Raw genomic sequence first — 25,715 nt, 5'->3', positions numbered from 1 at the left:
GTAAAGGAGTCTTAAAAATTTCTTTTGGACTCTCTACATCATAAGGCCGTACTTCAACTGATGCGGAGCCCAAACGATTTACCCACTCTCAAGTCTGCTTCTAACTAAGGAGTTATAGAGAATTTTTAGTACCGTAACATCCGAAAAGACCCGGGAAGTACGCAAGACAAAGCCCAACATCTTTAGCGCCTTTTTACAAATGGTATCTATATGACCACTAAACGTCAGTTTACCGTCAAACGTAATTCCAAGATCTCTTACAGATGATATTCGCGAGAGAACTCTGCCATGCATCGAGTACTGGAAAAACAATACTCGTGAGGCTTTAGTAAACGATAAAACATTGCATTTATCAATATTGAAGTCCAGTTTGTTACGTCTGTCCCAATCTAATATATTATCTATATCAAGTTGGAGTTGACGACAATCGTCCAAGGTGACAACTTCCATGAAGAGTTTCAAGTCGTCAGCAAACAACAAAAACATAGCATTTTTAATTACCAATGCTATGTCATTTATAAAAATCGTGAACAGCAATGGCCCTAAGTTTGAGCCCTGGGGGACACCAGAAAATGTGTAAAAGGTCTGTGACTGATAAAGGCTGTACGAAACGTATTGTTGACGGTTCCTAAAATAACTCCCGAATAGCTTCAAAAATCGATCCGACAATCCAATAAGTTGGAGTTTTTCCATTAGAATATCGTGATCGACTCTGTCAAATGCCTTCGAGAAATCATTGTAAGAACAGTAAACCTGACTGCCTCTATCTAGTACTGACGACACATAATCAGTGAATACCATCAGGTTGGTTTCCGTTGATCGGCCTGCTCTAAATCCATGCTGTTCATTCATTATAAATGACTCAATTTTTGGAGAAATCATGCTGTGCATGCCGGCCTATAGTTTTCTACTGACGACTCTGTACCACTCTTATTATCCGTGAACATGCGGCGATTCCTCCTGTGACATGTGCAGGTACATACACGTGACTAACATAATATTGTATAAGTACATACTAATTATTGATTGTGATTAATGAAAAAATCAATACTGAAGGTTTCGGGGTTATGTTTAATAATCCCGGGATTCATAGGTATCGAAAATTGTCCGGGATCCCGAGATTGGATTCCCTAGTCAAAGGTGATAGTTACTAAAAATAATCATCAAATAATTGTCAATTTAGTAGGTCGACGATGACGTATAATAATATTTACAAACATTACCTCGCCACGTGCGAATTTAAAAATAACTATGATCGCACTAACAATCAAATTAAGTAGCTACGTGTATTATGTTGTATTTGGACGGTGACCTTGACGCTATACTAAATAAGAGTAAAAAACCGGTTGTAAGGCAAGGAAGTAGTAATTATGTTTTATATTTCGTACATATTTTTAATATATATTATTCATGCAGTGTTTTTGAGTGGTGTGGTTGTGTTTTGATAATATAAAGTGACCGATAAAGTGTACAGAGTACTATTTGCAAGTGAATATACATTTAAGACGGTTGATAAATAGTAGCAGCCGGATTGTTTATTTGTTTTGTAAAAATATTATAAGCGTTTAGAGAAGATAACTGAACACACCTTAAACGTGAGAACAAAAGCATAAGGTATGAGGATACATTTAATATATTATTGTTCTATCACGTGAGATTTATAATAGCACTGTATTCTATTCCATAATCGTGATAGATGTTGCCAAGTTGACTTTTAATTCAAAATTAATTTTTAATCCTTGTTTCGATATTTTAATAACAGAATATAAGCTTTTTCGGACGTAATTTCATGTTTATATTATTTTTCTATCATTTTTTTTTCTACATGTTGTAGCTTAACCACTGGGGAATGACAAAAGAAATGGCGTATTTCAAAAAAACACTACCTTATTCTTAGGTCAATAATTATTATAAAGCAAACATTATTCATATAATGTTTATCACATTTGAATGGTCAAAGACATAGTTTATAATTAATATCTTTAGAATTATCTTCAAATGTGTTAATTTTGCCCATTTTTTTAATAATAAAATGCCTAATTCTTGTCAAATTTGGGATCACAGAGATTATCAATGTAATATTTTATCGTAAATATTTTACTAAAATTATCTCGTCATAAATTATACTAATGGTTTTATAAATGCGTTTGAAAATTAATAAATGTAAAAAATCTTAACACCACTGCACAGTTATGTACTGAAATATGACTATATTCTAAAACATTAGAGCAAGAGGTTTAAAAGAATACTATTTTATGTAATAAGAATTCTTTATGCAGTCATTAAATGTTTATAATAAATATAAAGGATAATAAGGCTTCAAAATTATATAAATAGATTATCTACAACGTTTGCGGAATGTCCAGGATCATGCTTTGAAAATAGAAAAAAACGTTAAAAGAAAATTAGATAATTCTGCTAAAACTAGGAATGACAGTTTTAGTGTATAGTTCATAAAACAGAAAACTGCAACGAACAAAAATAATATATCCACAAAATAATGACTGTCAGTAGTTATCAGTGGACAAAATAAAACTTAGTACCGTACAAGTTTCCGGACCGAGGTTAGAGCCCTATCAGCCCTTCCCTTGTGGGGACAATGAATAGTATTGCTCTATTGTTTTGTTTTGACAACAGAACACACATATTAAAGAATGTCTCTCATTTATTGCTGTGTGGTATGATTGCTACACAAATCTAAAATTAATAAGCCAGTACAAGTTGAAAATATCCCTTTAAAGCGGACGAAATTGGTCCTGAGTGTATATTATTAAATTAAGTGGAGTTAATTTAATACACATAGTGTTTTATTTCGATTTACACAACGATTGGTATATTGCAATGTTTTGTATTTTAAAAGTAGAAACAAAACAAGAATAAAAACTAAAATGTTCCACAGTACCTAAACAAACTAACTATACTATTAAAGTGAATAAATATATAATGATCGACAAAGCATGTGAATAAAAGAGTAACGCGAAAGAAAACGCGATAATGGCGATTTGACATGTAAGATCTAGTTTCATTTTTTATTTGACAATAATATAAGTAACACAAATGCCTTTTTTTGAAAATGTGACGAAAAGACACTGGTTACTTGGAAGTATACCTATATACTATCGTAATACAGATTATAGTTAAATTAAAAGCTTAATAAATATTATCTATCCGTATACATGTTTACTATTCTAAAATAATTATGTTAATATTATAATTAACTTGAAATAAACTGTACGTATTACAGTACTAATTATTATTTATAAAATATTAGCATGTTTAACTAGAATACCTTGGTCGAATATTTGTTCGTTTTTTGTAGAAGAAAAAAAACTTACCTGTTTTAATTTATATAAATGAATGTGTGGTAAAAGTAAATTGATAAAGTTACTTTTGCAGAGTTTCAAGAGCATACTCGTAGTGACAGAAATGAAATTAAACTACCTACTATAATTAGATAATATTATATGGGGCATGTATTTTTTAACGAATATTTTTTGGAAATAGAAACACTTTAATAGTGATTCCAGAAGATTGGTGTAGTCGAATTGGTAATTTTATAAATACAATAATATCATTAATAACATTAACTGTGTGTAAGAATTATTTGTAAATAATAAAAATAATAATTAGCGGCATGTATTGACACACAATAATGTACTGTTAATTACAAATTTATTTGATTATTCATTTAATCAATGATGGATCATTGAATAAAAACCTTCTTTGAGGTTTGTAGGACACTAATACAGTGTGTTTTATTATAATTCTGGCGAAATATGAGGCCCCAAGTGCACATTTTGATATAATAAATCTGCGATCCGGAATGCTAGTTTCATAAACATCATTATTGGGTCTAGGACGATTCGGCGCCGGGACAATTGGGCGCTACGCAATCGAATAAAATTCGAAAATAAATAGACGTTCGTGAATTATACCTAGGTACTTACAAATATATATTAAATACTTGGTGAGAATTTAAATATGCACAAGTAAATAATGATTTAATTGTGCATATATGTTTAAGTTCCAACGAGAAGAGAGTTATTTTATTTTTATATAAAACCTCAGGCATAATAATTGTCAATCCGCAATAAAAAACATTATGTTAAGAGCAAAATGAATTAAAACTACCATTAGTAGAAGATAGAAACTTATGAAACTTCCTTGCCTACATTCTGTATCAAACCATAACGAAAGTCTATTTATTTCGTTAATGAATGTTATTTCATTTGACAGTGCCGCGCCCACTTATCCTGGCGTCCAGTTCTCCCAGTGCCTCATTATTTTACATATTAATCAATTGTAATTTTCATGAAAAAAAGTTTTCTTCAACATATTTGCATATATGTATACGTAGTATTATTCTATTGATATAATATAACGATTCTTAGGCATCATTCTTTAAATAATAAATATTAAAGTACTTGAATATATTTAACACTGGGAGATAATAAAATGGCAATTAAATCCGTCTCGAATGTCTGACTTTATTATCAGTGCCCTATCAATCGTTTTTATCATTGAGGTTAAGTCGATCAAATTGATAAGTAAAACATTAACAAGGATGACCACAAAAACTTTGCCACAAACCATGGCTATTCATGAGAATTTTTATGTAGCATACATAATGTTATATTATAATATACTTATGAAAAGATCATTATTTCAAGTATTGATATTTGTAGCATTATGTATATAGTTAATTGTCCACCATATGTAATCTTATTGGTGTGTTTAATTCAATAATCAATTAATAATCTGTCCAACACCGATAGAAAGTATATCCACTTTGTGGAAATACACATGTCATAAAATTTGGTTTACGTAAGATTTTATAAAAAAAAAAATATTATGCACAATTATAAAATGTAATGTGTGTATGTGGAATACACACAATTATCGAGCGGTTACGCTGTGTTTTCTGTGTGTGAACGACTTTTCAGGACAACCAAAACAAGATTAATATTTAGACCATTTTGTATTAATTAGGTAAAGGTAGGAATTAACCAATTCAGAGTTATCGTTTTTCTCATGTGTATTATTGTTTATTTGCCGTCTTTAACTCGTTTTTCGATTTTTTGACTTATCGCCTTCTTCCTATCGCCCACATTTATGAGGTTGAATCCTGTGTCTGGCAATAATTCTCATGTTGTTTTCAATGTGTGTTTGGAACCTAATAGATTGAGCAAGTTGCTATCATCAATTTCTTTTAAAAACAAAAATATGTTAATACAATTTCTCTCCTAAACTTATAAACCTACTCTCAAACAGTGGTTGTTTTAGCTAAGCGGCGAGGTCTGATTTGCAAACAGTCTTGTGAAAAGGTTGCTTGTCTAATGTGTAATGTGCCAGAGAATACACTACTTTTAAAAGGTACCTAATTAATTAGTTTAAAAAAATATACCTTGAAAGTGTAATTATTATTGCGAATTGTAATATGTATACTTACCTGTATAACAATACTTTAAAATTCTCTTAGTAAAAATATGATTTATAGATTTTTTATATGTTCAATAACTTGTTTTTAATAGTTTTGTGACGTCTATACAATACTTATTTACGTATTATGACGCAGATAGAATAATTATCTACATTTTAATTTACTTTAATTATTATTGCCATATTCATTTGAGCACCTTAGTTATTACCTGCATTTTATGGTTTTTTTTCTTCTTAAATGATCATCATCTGCCTGAATCTATCCACTGCTGGATGAAGGCCTTTTCAATCTGCTCCCACTTCTCTCGGTCCTGTGCGTTGCGATGCCACGTACTTCCGCAGAACTTTATCATTTCCTCGATCCAGCGGCCTCTAGTCTACCTTGCAGACTTTTGTATCTTTTGGATACCACTGGATGACTAAATTTGTTAAACGATTGTCTCTTCTTCGAGCTATGTTCCAGCCCATCTCCATTTGAGGCTTTTAATGAACTCTATCACATCGCAAACCCTTGTTTGCTTCCTTATCCACTCATTCCTCTTTTTGTCATTTCGCGATATGCCCAGCGTGCACCTCTCCGTGCTTCTCTAAGTTTCTGGATCTCTCTTTTACTTAGGGTCCATATTTCACACGCATATGTGATTACAGGAAGCACACACTGGTTGAGCACTTTGCGCTTTAGGCACAGTGGAAGGTCACTTTTGAAGACATTATTCAGGTGGCCAAAAGCACTCCAGCCTAGCTTTACTCTGCGAACAATTTCATCAAATATACATCCATCTATAGACACTTGTTGTCCCGGATAAATGTAGTTTTTCACCTTTTCGAGCTGAGTGCCATTGATGAGGATCTCTTTTTGGCCCGCAAAGCAGTTGAACATGACTTTCGTCGTCGTCTTCTTAAATATTCATGTTATTTGTTATTTTTATGTAAATTGTTGTATACAACTCAATCAATATCCATGTTTATTTATTTTTTACTTTACATTTTTTTGATGAATTGGCATGAAAATATAATTTATAAAATATTATCTAACAATAAATAATATTTGCTATTCTCTTAATTGCTTTGTTTGCATTTTTTTTACATTTTATGGATTCATTACTCCACGAGTTCACTCATGTCATAACGAATAATACCAGACAGTCACATAGCTTGCATTGATAATTATATTTAAAAAAAAAAATAAACAAGGTCATGGCGTGAAATCGAGCTGCTTTGATTATCTCGTCGTGTTTCAGTCTCTCACTGTTGAGATTGAAGTTCGTAATTCCTATTAAAACTGTAAGTATAAACATTTTCTCAAATAAGCGTGAGGTTCGATAGTTTTAACAGAAAATATGATGTAGTTAGAGCGATGTCGAGTGAGAGAAAACGATGTAATATACTTCATGTGAGAGCAGTCGAAAGTATTTTCTGTCCAAGCTAAGTAATTTTTGTTGAAAAAAAATGGCATTCCATTTCAGGCTGTAAATGCGCTCTTGAAATTAATGATATAATTGAAAAAAAAATGAAAATCAACATAGTATGTGTTTTATGAAAAAAACGTGTGTTAGATTTTTGGTTATATGACATATCTAACTCAGACGGTTAAGGGGGATCCTATATAGTATATGCCAACTGAGAACCTAGCAGAAAAATAATACGAAGCTTGCAATTTGAGAATTTTATCCTTTTTGATAATTTACAATTTCAACTGTATTTATTAATAAATATGTAGATATCTGAAAACATTAAAAATATTTTTTTAAGTCAAAGATAAACTTACAATTGTAAAAAAAATGTGAATTTGTCACATATTTGGTACATAGGTTACGTTATTATTACATCATTTTTATGGTTATATTTATTATTAAAATTTAGTTTATTAAGTTTTCAATTTTTTACCGTTTAGATTTTTGACTAATTCGTAGGTTTAATTTTTTATATAATAATAATATAAAAATATAAATGTGTATAACTAGAAATCCTTTTTAATAAATCTTAATTAATATAATTGAAATTGTAAATTATCAAAAAAAAAAATCTCAAATTGCAAGCTTAGTATTTTTCCACTAGGTTCTCTGTTGGCATATAGGATGCCGCTTAAATATTTTTTCCACGAGTCGGAGCGATAATTTTGGGGATTGTGTGAACCAAAACGGCGCTCCGGTGCGCTTTGGTTCATTTCGAGCCCTGGGTTTAGTTGCTGTTGATGATACCACAATTATTCTTATAACGTAATAATAGAGATTGCATAATAATAAATTATTAGGAGTAGGTATCTGCTGGTGACAATTATTTATTGTTATTTTAAACTATTTCCATGATAATAAATTGTATAAATTAATTAATTAAATTAACAAAAACGTTTAAGTTTTCATATTGTGTAGATGATGATATCTATTATTAATTATGAAGAGTGGCAGCACTCGAAATGGAAAAAAATAGAACCGAAGAGCCATATAATTTTCCGAAAATATCTTTAGTTGGGTATCTAATTTTCTGTATATTTCATAAATATATGTGTGTTATATTTTATATTATATGGTCATCTAACTCACGGTGAAATTATTTTTTTCGCGAGACGGAGTGATAATTTTGGGGATTTCATGAACCGGAACGGCGCTCCGGTCCATTTCGATCTCTATATAGTAGAGCATATTCATAATACCTTATATGGAGAGATAAAATATTATTGTGTCTTCTTATGAAACGTTCTTTCATTAATTATTTGAATTTAGATATATGTTGTAATATTTGCAGATAAATTGGTAAACATGGTTATCAGGGAGCTTTCCCCAGAACTAGCTGCTTTAGCAAAGGTTGACTTAGGCGAAGATGCAGAGAGGAGAGACAAAGACATCACATTTATAAAGGACTGGCTATCACAACAACGGCATATCAATTCGAGAAATAGTGAGTGAATTAGATTATTTTATTAGATACCTACTCGTACTTATATATATTAAATACATATTATATTGATTGTTTCTCAAGAAGGAGATACATGAATATTGATGAATGATACTACATAATATTATATATAAGTACATAAACAGAAAAAAAACATTCCTTCTTATTTTTATAATTAGATGTCTATTAAATTGTTATTACGACTATTTAAAGTTTAAATAGAGAACATCAGGTTAGACATTGATTCTCTCAAAACTATACAATATTTTGACTTGTGTTGATATTGCACCGACGTAGTGATCTATGTGTTTAATACTTACATAACATATACATTCACAGCCATATTTTGAAATATAATTTTATTATATTTATTACCTGTGGAATATTGTCATCTGCTTTTAAATATTTCTCACTAATAATAGAAAATCCAGCATGATACATACAATGCCTAATAATATATTTAAATAGACTAAGTTATATGATTTTTTTTAATTTTTTTAGATGATCAATGGTTGATAGCTTTTCTTCGAGGATGTAAATTTAGCCTTGAGCGAACGAAAGAAAAACTAGACACATATTACACGATGAGGTCTGCTATACCAGAAATAACCATAGGCATCGATCCCATGAAACCTATAATGCAAGAAATGTTGGAATTAGGGTAAATCAAACAAATTACTATCTTAATTTACACTTTTATTATAATGTCAATGTGACCTTTCTGATTGCCTATTCTAATAATGTCATCATCATCAGCCGGGGTCAATCCACTGCTGGATGAAGGCCTCCCCAAGCTTTCTCCAACTCTCTCGGTCCTGTGTCGTTTGCTGCCACGTATTTCCGCCGAACTTTACCAGTTCGTCAATCCAGCGGCTTTTAGGGCGACCCTGTGGCCGTTTCGTACCCCTTGGGTACCACTGGATGACGGCATTTGTCCAGCGGCCGTCCTTTCGGCGAGCAATGTGCCCTGCCCATCTCCATTTCAGCTGTTTGGCAACGTCTATTACATCGCGTACTCTTGTCTGCTTCCTAACCCATTCGTTCCTCTTACGGTCCTTTCGCGTGATGCCCAACATGCACCTCTCCATGCCTCGCTGTGTGACTCTTAGCCTTTGGACATCTCTCGTGTTGAGGGTCCACGTCTCGCAGCCATACGTGAGCACGGGTAGCACACATTGGTTGAACACCCTACGCTTAAGACATAATGGTAGGTCACTCTTGAAGATAATATTCAGACGTCCGAAAGCACTCCATCCCAGCTTTGTTCTTCGAGCAATTTCATCGTGCATGCTTCCGTCTATGGACACCTGCTGTCCGAGATAGACGTAGCTGCTGACTTGCTCGAGTTGGGTGCCAGAAATACAGATAATCGCAGGGTCCGAAAAACAGTTCCTCATCACTTTTGTCTTTGAGACATTTATCTTTAGACCGACCGTTTGACTGACATCCGCGAGTTCTTGCATTCTACCTTGGAGGTATTTCGGGTCTTGTGAGAGTATAACAATATCATCTGCAAAGCGCAGGTGATTGAGGTGCTCCTCATTAATTGGAACACCTTTTTCCTCCCAATCAAGTTTCCTAAATAAGTCCTCAAGAGTAGCGGTGAATAGTTTAGGTGAAATGGTATCACCTTGCCGGACACCTTTGTTAATGGGGAATTTACACGACCGTTTGTGGAGTTTCACGCATGCTGTGGCATCACTGTATATACTGTTCAATATGTTTATATAGCGTCTGGAAATTCCTTGGTTGCTAAGGGCGTCTATAATTGAGAATTTTTTGATGGAATCAAACGCCTTTTCATAGTCTAATGTATGTAATAATGTATTATCTTATAATATATACACCTTAGATCAGTATCTGCTAAAAATAAAATTACCCGTTGGCACACTGGGGAAGGAGAATTTGTTTCATTACACTAAAAAAAAAACCAAAAAGTAAATATGAGTACAAGTGACAATATATTATTTTTGTTTTTATCAGCATATATATACTCTTCTAGTTATACCTATAGGGTAACAATTCAAAATTTCAAAGTTTTGAGTGAAGAGGATCCTTATACCAGCAGAGGCACCTAGCGGAAAAATACGAAGCTTGCAATTTGAGACATTTTTTTGATAATTTACAATTTCAACTGTATTAATTAATACATATGTAGATATCTGAAAACATTAAAAATATTTTTTTTAAGCCAAGATAAACTTAGAATTGTAAAAAAATGTGAATTTGTTACATATTTATGTCACGAATAACGTTATTATTACATTATATTTATGGTCTTATGTATTATTAAAATTTAGATTATTAAGTTTTCAATTGTTCACCGTGTAGATTTTTGACTAATTCATCGTTTTAATATTATTTATATTTATTTTAAAAAACATCGATTTTTATAAAAATATAAATGTGTATAGCTTGTAAGTAAATAAAGCAAATAAAATAAAAAGGATTTCAATTCATCAGGGATGCGTTTTAAAACGTAAAGGAACACAAGAGAGACAAATAAATATTTTTTCAATTAAAAACTCCCATCATAAAATCTGAATAGGTAACAACCTTCACTTATAAGTAAGTAAATCTATTTATGCTTATTTTATCATTAAATATACCTAGTTTAATAGATTCTTTCAAATATTATAGAGAGGTTCATAGTTTTAATGTATTTTATTTGTATTTAAAAAACTATATTAACTTGAACTCTGTATTAGTTATATCGAATCAGTATTGTTACCGAACCGAAAATGTGCAAAGATTGATTCGTGATTATTTGTTCGCACGTGCCTTTTTTATTCTCGAGAAACGAGAATCACACATTTTTATAATTTATAGAGAATTCCTGGAATAACATAGAAAGAAAAAAAATACATTAACATACTGCAGTGTCTCTTTCTATCAAAATTAGTAGTAGTTAATATTATTATCATTTTGAAGACAGATTTATAGCCCGAAACGGTTATCAACCAGCATTCGATGCTTGGCAGAGTTCTCTCGTAAATATCATATGTAAGGGATCTTGTCATAACGTTTAACAGTAAAATGGCGTTTAGAGGTCATATGGATACGATTTGTAAAAAGGTGCTACAAATGTTAGGCTTTGTCTTGCGTACTTCCCGGGTTTTTTCGGACGTTACAGTATTACAAATTCTCTATAACTGCTTAGTTAGAAGCAGACTTGAGAGTGGGTCTATCGTCTAGACCCCGCATAAGTTGAAGTACTAACTTATGATGGAGAAGCTCCAGAAGAGGTTTTTGAGACTACTTTATTTACTGCTGTATGGATATTATCCGTGGCTCTATCCGACTGACTTTCGCTTAGGTATGCTTACATACTGTAGCTTAGAATTTAGAAAGGGCCTTTATTTAACTACATATTTTTCCGACTTATACGTGGCGTAAATGGAAACTCTGCCATTCTTGGTAGTATTGACTTGTATATATCTGATAATTATCTTAGAAATCGGGGACATCCGTTGTTTGTTCTCCCAAGGTGCAGAATTGACCTACCATTAGTATTGACAGAGGGCAATAAAAGTGTTTAATAAAATCGCCTCGGTTATTGATATATTCCACTTATGTGAGGTGAATTAGGTGGAAGTTGTTTAATAAGTTTTTAAGATATTGTCTATCAACCTAGTTCACTCTGTGTGCTTCCATGTATTTTTAATATTTTATTATTTACTCATATTATCCTGTATTTTTATTTCAAGATTGTTAACACTTACTTTATGTCATATCGTGATCGTTTTGGATTTATAATTTGTCATGTTCATTATATGTAAAATAAATAAATAAATAAAATTGAATTAACAAAATACTTTGATTTGGAACCATAACATGAAAACTGATATTTTTTTTTATATATTACAGAATTTATATTCCCATTGTCAAATTGGCCTCGCCAGATTCACCGAGAGTGTCCATAGTCAGACCAGGGCAGCATGACGCGATTAAAATATCAGTTCTTGACACCATGAGACTCGCCCACATGTTTTCAGCCATCATGATGATTGAAGATGACAACACGACAATTGCTGGACAAATATTTATTGTTGACTTGAAAAATGTTGGTATGAATCATTTCGTGCAGATGACTCCAACTAGTATAAAGAAGATGGTAACATCTAACCAGGTTTGTCTAATAATAAACACATCAGTTCTGATTATTTAAAAAAATATATATTATTGATTATTTAAAACACTAACCCCAAAACAATGTCGATACCGATCATAAAAACCAAACTGCTGTCGGTAGACTATCAATTTCATATAATATTTATATATTCATTTTATTGCCGACATATAGTTGTGTTTTTACTGTCTCAATCAACTGAGTTTTGAAGGGTAATCGGACAAAACAGAACATGAAGAAACTGAACGGTGACAAAACAGAACACCCAAAGGAAAAATTAAACATTCGTTTTTGTCCTATCTTATTATTTATTAAATACTCTATACTAAAAAACCTCAATATATCTGCTTGATTTTGATAATCATGCACAACTATTACCACTCAATTACTAAGTGTCTCATACCTTTTAACTTTAAGGTGCTCTGTATGGGCATTGGTTAATATTAATCGCTGGCAAGCTATATCTCGTCTTAATCTAATCAAATGCTTGGGTGACTACAATGAAACAATGAGTTTAAAACTGCAATTACATTGTGACACATCACGTGCTGTCACATTCTGGTACGACAACAAATTTATTCTATGGTTTCGTCATTCCGCAGAATATTTTGAATGATAACTATCTCTATAAATTAAATGATGGAGATTGAAGATTGTCAATTCTAATGCATTAGTACTTTGAATTATTATTCATTATTGACGCTAATTTCAATTTATTTTAACATGTATTTTTATAATTATTATAGAAATTGGCATTTATTAATGACTGAAGAACTATTTTCATCTCATAAAATATTTATCGAAAAATTATGAAAAGATTTCTTGATTATAGTCAAGTTTATAGATAATCACAAACATTTTTCAAAAGATAAATAAATAACGAAATATATAACTATACCCAATAATAACGAAGAAGTAAGAACTTTTTTTTTTAAATGAAATAAAAATTGATATGATAGCATAATATGATAAAAATTAACACAATATTGAACAAGAACATCAGTCGATGGCTCAGTTCCATAGTACGATAAGTCAACAATTTCAAGTTTTGAGTTATGTTAGCCATTGTATTCGTAATATTATGTATATTGCTCCTCTATAGTTTCACAACATTTCAACTCGAAAAAATTACTAGTTATCCTCGTAGGGCCGATGTTATTGTCGCTTTTCTATAAGTCAGCATAGGTAAGTATAAACTTTGATCAGCCATTACTCAAAATTACTAATTTCTAGTTGTAGCACTATGGAACTGAGCCATCGCTATGGAAGGCTTTCATTGGCTGTTACAGATTTGAAAAAGAGAAAACAATCAATTAAATAGGTGTATTGGAGGTAGCGAGAAGAGCATATAAAAATAACCCACACAGAGTAGGTACATCTTATCGGAATGATTAAAAAAATGTGTTTTAAAGACGCGCCATTTTATTACCACGTTTTTCTTAGCTCGTATTCTTGTTTGTCCGGTGGTTGTTTATCCAGTACAAATCTTGCAATAAATTTTTAACTAACTTCCCGACTAGCTAGACATTTGAAACTTTCAGAATATATCAGAACACGATGTCAATGCATTCTTTTAATACTTTTAGCCATCTTTAAGTAGAATTGAATTCATTTTCAGTTAATTCTGTTTTGTATGAAAAGTTATTTTGGAAGAAATCCGTAATCCAATCCATTGTTATTGGTTGCTAAGGGGGTGATCCTAGCAATTATTAATATATTCGTGCGTTCCTATGGAAATCAAAATGACATTTCAGTATTCTATATTTGTTCGTTTTTGCAAAATAGCAAAAAATTATTTGTTGACAATTGCCTTATTTGTCCTAAATTATTAATAGGTACATAGAATTCTCAAGTTTATATGATTCAATAGATAATTTAAAAACGTGGTATACAAAAAGTTCTTTTTATCTTGTAATTATTAGGTATTTAGTTAAATATCATTTAAATATAAAATTGTATTTTTCCCCTAGGCGGCTTTATACTTTAATACTTAACACTTTCATTTACAATTAAGTCATTGTAAATCATTAACCTTATTATAGTGGAAATAATATGTTAATATTACACGTTCTTCATTCAAGTATTTTTTCGAGTATATAATAAAATTTAAAATATTATTTGAATTTTATCCAGTAAACTGGATTTGATTTCTGTTTAATGGTAAAATCGAAAATTCAAATATTAAAAATAATATTTTTGTACTTAATTCTATTTTTAATTATGAAATAATTATTTACAGGAAGGTATGCCGATGAGACAAAAGGGGGTTCACCACATTAACACACCTCCAGGCTTTGATACAGCATTTAGTTTAATCAAGATGTTCATGAATGAAAAAAATAAGTCTAGGGTAAGGATAGTCATTACATAAAAAAATTAAATATAATAATATTATCTATTCAAATAATTATGTACAAGAAAAAAATACCGGGTGGCAGCGGCACCTGTCAGCATCATTGGATGAGGCTTAGCACTGCAACATACAATATTTAAATTAAAATCACATTTAGACCTTTTTATTGAGTTACCTTTCCGACGATCTGTCACAAATTAATTGTAATACCTACCTATTAATACTGTCTATTATACTCGATAAGCTAGTACTACCCCGTAAATATCTGTCAAAATATTATCCTATCATTTGTTTTCTTTCGCGACCCGATTAAAATAGAAGATTTCTTTATTTTTGTGTACCAATATATTTCAAATTTAGAGCTTTCGTAGATTTTTTTTCACCCTTGCCTTATTTAATATGTGAGTATTCTCCCTGTCTCCCATGTATATTTACATATTTGTTACAGATGAATCGAGTCAAATATATAATATAAGATAATCGAAGTGATAACAAAGTTGTCAGCAAAATAGTTCACACAAAAAATCATTTCTTGAAAAATAAGTAAAATGAGTAAAATTATATAATCGGATAATAACTTAATACAAAAACGCCAATTTCAGTAAAATAAGCAGGTATTTATTATTATAAAGGTGTGATAACCGAAATATCTGGTAGTTAAAAAAATAATTTGTTGTCTAAAATAGAATCATTAAACTATTTTTAGCGCCAGTTTGATGTAACTAGCCTTAATTAAGAAGGCATAAATATCATGCTTATTGATGTTAGAAAACAAACGAAATTATAATATTATTATAATACCTATATGAAGGTATGCCTTAATATTATAGGTCAATACAGGCTACTTTGAAAGAGAGCATATTATGTACAATAATTTTCATAATTCGTGGGGTTGCTGCCAAAAGTTGGTAAGTTGATAATTTAGGAATTTAGTCTTAACAACAGATTATGTATCTATATATAAATATGTATGCTAGAAAAAGAATCGAGGTCATCTGATATACAGAACATGCACATAACACACAAAGGAATTAGCATTTTACCTGATTTTAGAGGGGATGTCAAACTTCAAATTGCAATTGCTCCATCTCATCTATTCTATATACAACACTGCTTTCGGCCGCTGCGGCAACTATCTAGTGTAGGTCTGTATCTAAGTATTAGCACTTATTGTAACAATTACAACAAGGTTATTGTAATTGTTACAATAAGTGCTAATACTTCAATAAAAACCTACCCTAGATAGCGGCCGAAAGCAGTCTTGTGTGTAGAATAGATGCGCATAACATGATTTCGAGACATACCAACTTTTGGCAGTAACCCCACGAATTACAATTGTCACCACGGTCTCTCTCGATGCGTGGGTTTTGACAGCTACAAACCAGTCGAAAAAAGCGAGTGGTAGGATTCAGGAGGCGGCAAGACCGAAAAATCATTTTTATAATAATTTTATGAAAATATATCTATATGATTTTCAAACCTATAAACTGAATCATTTGTTGAAATAAAATATGTAACTACTACATTGCCTGCTGACGTGGTACTTATCATTCCATTAAGACGATATTTATTTAATAGTACATACGAATATGTAGGTATTATATTTTATTTAGAAAAATAACGAAAAACATTCTTTCAAAGTCTCAACAGGATGGAACAGCATCATAAAGTAATAAATAAAACGTTTCTGAAAAATTATTATTTTTTATACGGGCACAAGAAAATAGACTAATTCAAATACTTAAAGAAAATGAAATCATGAGTTTATTTCAAGGGTAATAAAAAATAAAACTTTAATGTTGAACATTAATATTTTTAATTCTAGCTTTTTACTCACAATAATTCTGATATGGAATCTCTCTATAAACATGTACCGAAAGAGATATTACCACAGGAATATGGTGGAGATGGAGGTCCAATTCAGGACATGATTGGTAAGTAAATAAAAGCTATTCATTCTTGTGTGTACAGGAACGCGTTAAACGTGGTTGTTAGTGGTGCAAAACTCAATATAAAATCTCATTCATTCCCGGATGCAGATAAAAAATTACGTAAGTATGTGCTAAGAAAAATGAAGGAGTGGGTAATTTGGTTTTTAAATAAACAGCGACCCTGTACTTTTTTTATTTAGGACTACACCACTAGTTTTAAAATTTTATAGTAAATAGTTCAAAAGGTAATGTCTGCATAATATTATGTAATACATGATCATGAGCATGGCCCCCACATCCTAAAACGGACCCCATGCTACGTTAGCGCCCCCCCCCAATCTATCGCTAAGGTTAAACTTAGGGGTAGTGTAATGTTCTAGATTAGTGTTATCCAAGGTTCCGCGAGGTAAACTTAAGTTATTTTTAGTGATTTTTTATATTTCTAAATATAGTCACTTGAATAATTATTGAGCTGTTAATACGCGGCATTGCATTATGAAACACTGGTTGATACCCCCTTTTGTGACAGCCAAGTAACATGCGACCCTTCGCCATATTGGATAAATGGTATTTTTTATTAGTTAGACAACACAATAAAATAATTATAAAATAAAATACTCTCCGTGGAATAGCGCCGATTAGACTTTTTTCACTTAACTGGTCAACCCGCCATGGCGATCCCCCCCCCCTCAAGCTAGAGTCCTGTCAGCCCTAGTGGGGGCCATGATCATTAGAACCAGTTTATTTATTATTGATTCTTTAAATTACAGATCATTGGAAAAAGAAAATCGAAGGTTATAGAGACTGGTTCATCGAAGACTTCAATTATAAAACAGACGAAACTAAGAGACCAGAAAAACCAAAAACTGTAGAGACTATTTTCGGAATAGAAGGATCGTTCAGACAGCTCACGGTTGATTAAATTAAAATAAATAATATAGTTGTATATAAATTTTAGGGGTGCGTTTCGTTATATTATATTTCCACATTTGAAAAAAGTGTACTTCAGTACACACAATATTTGTATCACATTTCTTATAAGTAACATTAAAAATTATATTATATTGTAGATACACGCATAATACGCTCAATCTTATAAATGCTATTTTGAACATCCTAATGGATAATTCGAATATAATATAATGTATATTATGAACAACTCGAATGTGGGTCCATTAATAAAATTTATTATATCTTTTAAAATCAAATACTTGTACTCGAGGCTTTCATTTTTCGTACAAGCACTAAATTCATTTGAATCGTCAGAAAAAAATGGTTAGGCTTGATAAGAAAGGGATAAGGATAGACGTTGAAGTAATATAATAATATAATATTATAAAATAAAATACAGTACATACACAAAGTGTTCTCCAAAATTGCTTGTCTAATGTAAATGTTACCGAATATGTTTTACTATAATTATTATAATGTGAAATATTAATAAAATTAAATATTTATGCACATATTGTCAAACGAATAAATTTTAAATAGTACTATAATCACGGTCATCTAATGATTCTAATGTACCAAAGTATGACATTATTAGCAATTTAAAATGATGATGTTTAAAATAATACGCTTTTATGGAAATAATACAATATGTTATATGAACATTCAATATTAATTTCTTGGATGAGTAAAAAGAACTCATAATGTATACAGATTTTATCAGAATATTCAGACTAAGCTTCCAAAGATCCTCGAAATTTTAAATTTTTAAGGCTTTTGTTTGGTTTGGAGTTATACAATACGATAGTATGTAATACAAAGCCTGAACAAAAACGATGCATGAGTGCGAGTGAGAAAGTATTCGGCACCCTTATAATCTCTGCGACACGTGCTAGAGTAAGATAAAAGGTCTACCTATTTTTTTAGTTAGTTTCCAAAAGTATCGCCGGCAAATCGTGCTGATTCGCTTCACGCAGCGTCGATAATCTGCGAGTACGTGTTGCTAAATTTGCTATTTTTTGTGTTAAACATAAAGTCAGTGGTAAATATGTTTAGTTAATTAAATAGGAAAAGTGGTTCTGCATGTTGTATTAAAATATGGTAGCCGTACTGATAAGCAAGAAGATGGTATTACGTTTCATAGGTAAGTTGATACATGTTCGTGACAATTTATTTGTATATTATTATTTATTTTAATATCAGTGACCTAGTGTTTCTTTAAAATAACTTAAATTATGGATATCTTCACCTAATTGGTTGCATTTTGACCGCTTAAAAATACTCTATAACGTAAAAAAATAGAAAATTATATTTTCATTCTGAGCGTCTAGTGCGAGCACTAGCTAAATGGTCTATGGTCTCCAACATTTGTAGGCAAATGCGTTCGCTCGCCCACAAACCAAACGCACGACACGTAGCTTCATTTAGCAATGCAACGGGTGGCGTCTAGATCTATCTAATCTATAGTCTATGATGTAATACTATTTATAAAGTTCCTGTTTTTTTGTATCAATTTAATGTTATTTTGTAATAATTTAATAAATTAAATATACTGGTGAAGTAATAATTTATACAATATTATTTGTTTCATTTCGTCAAAATATTTTTTGTATGGTTACCTACGGCCCACGATTGCCGAGCGGCTACGAGTCAGACTTATAAGATCAGGTTCGAGTCTCAGGTCTGACAAAAAATGTTTGAAGTTTTTCAATTTGTTTTTCAATTTCCATTGTTTGGACACAGAGTATGATGGACCTAATAGGTTGAGCAAGTGACTAACAAATTTTTCTCGTAAAAAAACAAAAATTGTTAAGAAACCTCTTCATGAGGTGGTCAAGATCAATACATGATTGTAGAGCCAATTGATAAAAAATACCTACACAAAATCTGTCTATATATTATATCAAACCTGTTGAGACATGCGTGTTAACTTTACTGTCAATGATTCCCAAAAGCTACTGTTCTCTGTGAGCAGTATATTAATAAAGATCTTCAGCCCAATGTGCTAGATCTAGAATGTCATAATATGGCAGGTGACTTCGCTATAATCATGGACCTACGCTACAATCATCAAATTTATTAAAACCTAACGCATATCATAGGCCGGTCACGTAACACGCGTGGATGGACAAGCACCGACAAAACATCTGAAGGGCACACGGGCAAAATAATAAATGTTACACAAAATTGAAAAATTACTTTTTTTAAATAGTATGGTAAGCATGGCCCCCACATCTTGAAGAGTGCCCACAGGCCAGGATCTTGGGCGGTCCCCTACCTATCACAGGCCTATAAAGGCGGTCGCACAATAATTGACAATGACAGTTCTGTGGAAACGTCTGGTGGCCGCACCAAATTTGTTGTGATTGAAAAAATTAAAGCTAAATCTTATGTACTAAAAAAATGGATCAATTTATTTATAAACCAGTCCATTGAATAAAAGACATTTGAATATATTTTCAGTTCATACGTATTTATTTAAAAATAATGCAAATGGAAATTCCTCAGGTACTCATTTTTTCCAATGCGAGCCGCATGGCTGCTTCTGAGTATACATCTGTCAACTGGCTTCGATATTTGTTTTTTATGAAGTGCATTACACTGAATGATCGACATTGAGGAAAAATCGACAATATTTATAAAGCAATTGTTGCCAATTCTTTAAATTGACTTGATTCTTGGTAAACGTATAACTTCGACCAAAATTTTTTAACCGTGGTTTTATTAAAATGGTTTATAAGTACTTAGTAATGACTCATTTCCAATAACGCATATTTAAAGTTAGGCCAGTTAATTAAATTAAATACTGAAAATGATATTAATCTCGTTTGTAGTCCTATGAAATTTTCATTTGTCATCATCTGAAAAAGCGAAATTATCATTTGATCGTTTAAAGAAATTTAAGATACCTAAGTCATATTGTGTATTCAACCAATTTCATAATTTTATAAATACATTTTTGAAATATTATTCTTTAAAGCGCTGGTGGCCGCATATTATGAGAATCACTTGACTGCTCTACAGTGTTGTTTTTCAAGGTTCGAGGTCAAATAAAATTCATTGTATTTTTAGCGATTTTTTAACAAATCGAATTATGGAGTTGCCGAGTAACACTCAACACGTCACAGCAACCATATATTTTAAAATGTTGATAACTCCGAAGTAAAATAGCGCCGACTTTTTTTACTATTAGAGAAAATTTAAGATGTGTATTTATCTCATTTTATCTGGTCGACCCATCACGCCGGCCCCCCCTGAGCCCGGGTCCCTAGGCTAGAGCCCTATCAGCCCCCCCTTGTGGGGGTCATGATGGTAACACTTACATTTATACGTTTATTTTTATCTATATTAATGACAAAGTGTAAAACAAATCATAGTCCTCCGAAAGTAACAATTTCTCAATATCCCGTACAGGTCCAAAAGTGGGAAGGTCCCATGATGTGTAATAATTGTAATGAAGTAACAAGGAATGTCAAACGCCAACTTTTATGTTATGTTTTTACCTGTCCAGTTAGTAGTTGGCAGCTGGTATTTTCGAAGTGGTTGAGTTTTTAATTTTTGTGCATTAAAAAATGTCCGACATAGGTGGAAACTGCAATACAATTAGCAAGATTGCGAAAAATACAAAAAGTGGATCTTTTACCACCAATACAAAAACTAAGTCCAATGTGTTCAAAAGTTAAATTTATTGTTAATTACGACAACTTTTGGTTTTGTGACATTTCTTGTTTTGCCCTTGTACCCTTCATCTCACGTTTAATGGTCCAGAATAAAAAAGGGGTGCAAAAATACTACGACTTCAGTAATCTGATGCTCTACAAAGAGACTTGCGAGATCTAGGAGTGATATAATGGAGAATGAGAATGGAATACGGCATATTATTATTAATTATTGGAGAAGTCTGCTTGACGTGCTATTCGATTGTAATCATATTATGAACTAAGTAGGTGCATACGAATTTTTATCTTTGTACGGTTGTCATAGAAACAAAATGTGTAAAGTCAGATATTTTCATATATAAGGATATTGGTTGAAAAACCAGTCATCTTCATATTTTATATTTCGAGATACCTATTCACGAAAAAAAAATGCGAGCTCACTAGGACTCATTGGAATAAAGTCGAATGTAAAAATGAGGTGATACTTTTAGAGTGTACAACAGTGCTTTTAATTGGGTCAAAACAATGTTTACATGGAGCTTTTATTAACAGTGATAGTAGCATAAAAAATAAAATATGAAGAAGAATATTTATTTAGTACAATAATTATTATACTGGGCAACATTATTGTTATTCGTACTTTGGTCTAAGGCACTGGATAGTCTTGAAATACACATTATACAAAACGAGTTGATATGCATGGCTCGGAGTCGGGAACATTGTGGATCAATAGGAATTTGGAGCATAAATCAATTCAATTCAACAATGCCGTTTTTGTATAGTGTCATTTAAATTATTTTTAAAGTTACAAGTTTATCTGACAGACGGCAGCACTATCTGTCGCGCGAATGGTGTCCGTTTTGAAATATCCGTCGCTCTGTTCATTTTGACATGTCACTCACTAATGCACTGTGTTCGGACACTTTTAAGTTACTAATTCACTAAATCACTCGCCACTCTACTAATTCGCTCGGCCGGTCCGAACCGGCCTTAAGGGTGGAACCGGAGATACAACGAGCTGTACGCTTTGTTAAACAAAAGCCCACATACCACACATTTCATAAAACTAGGTCGCCTTAAAGATAGTTGGATCACATAAATATGATGGAGAGTCAAACTGACATTCAAAAACCAAAGAGAGCAATCAAAGACTTTTGTGCAGTTCTATTTAAAGACTCTGTATGTCCAAAACTAAAGTGGAGCGTGTTTGGATAGAACTGGATGGAAGCAGATACTGTCAAAGATCAAAATCCGTAATTTTGTAGTATTTGGAAGAAGAAGAAAAAAAAATATTGCATTAAAAAACAAAATTCTTAATGAATATAAAAATGAAGATAACTGACTTAGCAACTAATATCTACTTGTGTGGGTACAATGTTACTACAGTGACTGATAACGTGATAACATAATATGTACATACATACCAATATTATTATATTTATTATTATGCCGATATAAAATAATCTACATAATAATAATTACAACTGTATTAATTGGTAAGAAGTAAACCCGATAAAATTATTTTCAGTAAAACATTATTTTGTTTGTAGAAAATGTATAGGATGCAAAGTTTCAGAGCAATAAAGCAGAGTTTTTCCATCTATTCATAACCATGGATAAAACATGGGTCCATCACTTCACACCTGAGATGAAAGAACAGTCAAAACAATCGACTGAAAGGGGAGAATCGGCTCCAAAGAAGGCGAAGACAGTTCCATCTGCAGGCAAGGTCATGGCGTCAGTTTTTTTGGATGCGCGTGGGGAATTTTCATTGATTATCTTCAGAAAGGAAAATCAATCAACGGCGTGTATTATGCAAACTTATTGCAGCGTTTGAGTGAAAACAACCGCATTTGGCGAAAAACAAAGTTTCGTTTCATCAGGACAATTCATCAGTTCACACATCCGTTATCGCGATGGCCAAAATCAATGAGTTAAAGTTCGAATTGCTTCCTCACGCACCCTATTCGCCAGATTTAGCCCCGTTGGATTATTTTCTGTTTCCAAAAAATGGCTCGGTGGTAAAAGATTTGCCAACAATGAAGAGGTGGAGTCGGCGGTTGATGGCTATGTTGAGGAGCTCGACGATTCTCACTATAAACAGGGTGTCGAAGCTATTGAACATCGCTGGGAAAAGTGTATCGACCTAAAAAGAGACTACGTAGAGAAATAAAAATATTTTTTCCCAAATTTTTTGTGTTTTATTTGTTAGGTCGGGTACTTCTGGGACTATCCTCGTATGTTGCTATGCGACGTGATTTCAAGATTTTTTATGGTATTAACCACAACCTTTAGTCACGTTAGTGCATCATATTATAGTAAAAGTAAATATCACATACTCAAGATCAATTCTGCAGATTAATCTAGATAACGTTCTGCATCACTGATAAATATGGATGCGATATCAGATCAAGATAATCCTATGGCAAAGAACGCTATGTCAAAACTGCAACTAATAAATTTGAGATAGCAAAAACATAATCTACTAAAATTGTATTTTGTCCAGGTGGACAGAGCGAATTAGGGATTGCAATACCGATATTTCAAAACGGGTATTCCAGTATTTATCAATACCGAAATACCGGTTTTAAAAATCCAAAACACCGAATTTTTCGGTATTAAGAAACCACACTCGTTCACGTTTTTTACGATGAATTTAATGTTATTTCTTCATTAGTTTGTCCTGTATTTCCTATTCAACTGAGTGTATAAGTTATGTGCTGATAAAATGCAAAATATTGACTGAATCTAACATAGGTGAAATAACAATAAAACACGATTCATTAAATATACCTATTTATAAAATCGTCTCGATAAATTAACTTACTGATATTTTTTCGAAATAAAAAACATCCGTGACAAATGTTCAATTATTCTATAAAAACATTATTGATGATTGTTGAATGTGTTGAATTGAAAAAGCTTTTCCTGCAGCCGCGCTTATTTACACTCAATAAACCAGCCTTTTTGAGGGCTTTAGTTGAAATTATCAATATATTCATTCATAATTTGTAAAATTCACCAATTCTACAATATTGTGATTAATACATATTTTTAAATGTCACCATAATACAGCAATTTTCAAACTGGGACGCGCGGATTGTTGCAAAGGGAGGCGCGAAAAGTTTCACACAATTGGACATAGTTATGCAGAAAGTAGCCAGTCCACAAAAAATAAAAAAATGAGATATGATATAGATCAGATGCGAGAAGGTTTTCTCTATGTTCTGCTGAAAATAGCCAAGCCGCAAAAAATATTCTTGAAATAAAATACTATTTACAATTTAACATTTCACATTTAACATACATTTATAATATCATGCTGTTGTTAAAGTGCCATTATCTCAGCTCAATATTATTGTGGACTGGTTACATTCTGCATAACTACGTTCAATTATTGTAGCCACAGGTTTACAGTTTATAAAACGGCCGCTAGTTATAAACTACATAAAAAACAGTCCTATAAAAGGTTGTTTGCAAACCTATCTGAAAATATGGAGACCAATTTTATAATACCTCACTTCAATACTATTGTGAAACGAGATAGCAAGATCTCGTGAAAAAATGAAATAAACGGGTCAAATAATTCGTCAATAAGTATTAAACTAATATTTTCAACTAGAAATTAATAACTGTTATATTTAACGACTCTAGTAATTACACCTAATATGTGCCTAGTTTATGTTGTACAATTTACATAAGTAAAAAAATGTGTTCGCAATTATCGATAAAAATACGTCATATGATTTTTATGGTAGGTCCATAGGTCGGTACTTGGTTGAACGCCTTATCTCAATCTAATCCTGGCGTGTGTAATATTAGCGTACATGAACGATACGCTTATCAGTCAGTCTTCTTGAATAGGTATATTCTGCAAAAATATATTACTGCAGTGGTACTCAATTTATTTTATTCTTTTGACCGTGTCCGATCCTAATAAGACCATATGGGCCCTTAACAGGGTGGAGATTTTGTTTTTACGAGAAATGGATGTTAGCCATTTGTTCAACTTATTAGGTCCATCCTTTGACTCAAACACAAATTGAAAAACAAGATGTGTACTTGCCAGACGCAGGATTCGAATCTGGGACCCATAGGCTGACGCTTAAGCATCTCGGTATCGTGGGTTGCTTATAACTCAATTTATTCAATGCTTAAGAACCGCTATCCTGCGCTTGTGGTGGAAAAATATGCGAACCGGAGAGCTAAATAATTTTCCGAAAATATTAACATATTAGCTTAGATATCTAATTTTATGTATATTTTATAAAAATAAGTGTGTCAGATTTTTTGTTATATACCTATCATCATTTTTATATATTATTTTTTTCCACGTGATGCAGCGATAATTTTGGGGACTT

At 31.9% G+C, this 25,715-nt stretch overlaps 1 protein-coding gene across 1 annotated transcript; it reads left to right on the top strand.

Moving 5' to 3' along the window:
• The first annotated feature begins 1,384 nt into the window (after nucleotides 1-1,384).
• Nucleotides 1,385-18,013, top strand: LOC147065953 (retinol-binding protein pinta-like). Its single transcript, XM_085955504.1, has 7 exons — nucleotides 1,385-1,614; nucleotides 8,185-8,337; nucleotides 8,836-8,995; nucleotides 12,202-12,463; nucleotides 14,703-14,813; nucleotides 16,642-16,750; nucleotides 17,518-18,013. Exons 2-7 carry the CDS (start codon nucleotides 8,199-8,201, stop codon nucleotides 17,667-17,669), a joined length of 933 nt encoding a protein of 310 aa, XP_085811630.1. The 5' UTR covers nucleotides 1,385-1,614; nucleotides 8,185-8,198; the 3' UTR covers nucleotides 17,670-18,013.
• The last annotated feature ends 7,702 nt before the right edge of the window (nucleotides 18,014-25,715 follow it).

Source organism: Rhyacophila brunnea, unplaced genomic scaffold, assembly GCF_057557595.1.
Source record: "Rhyacophila brunnea isolate RB1 unplaced genomic scaffold, BYU_Rbru_1.0 scaffold_5, whole genome shotgun sequence".
Lineage (NCBI taxonomy): Eukaryota > Metazoa > Arthropoda > Insecta > Trichoptera > Rhyacophilidae > Rhyacophila > Rhyacophila brunnea.
The sequence above is the reverse complement of the archived record's forward strand: the minus strand, read 5'-3'. Positions and strand labels throughout refer to the sequence as shown.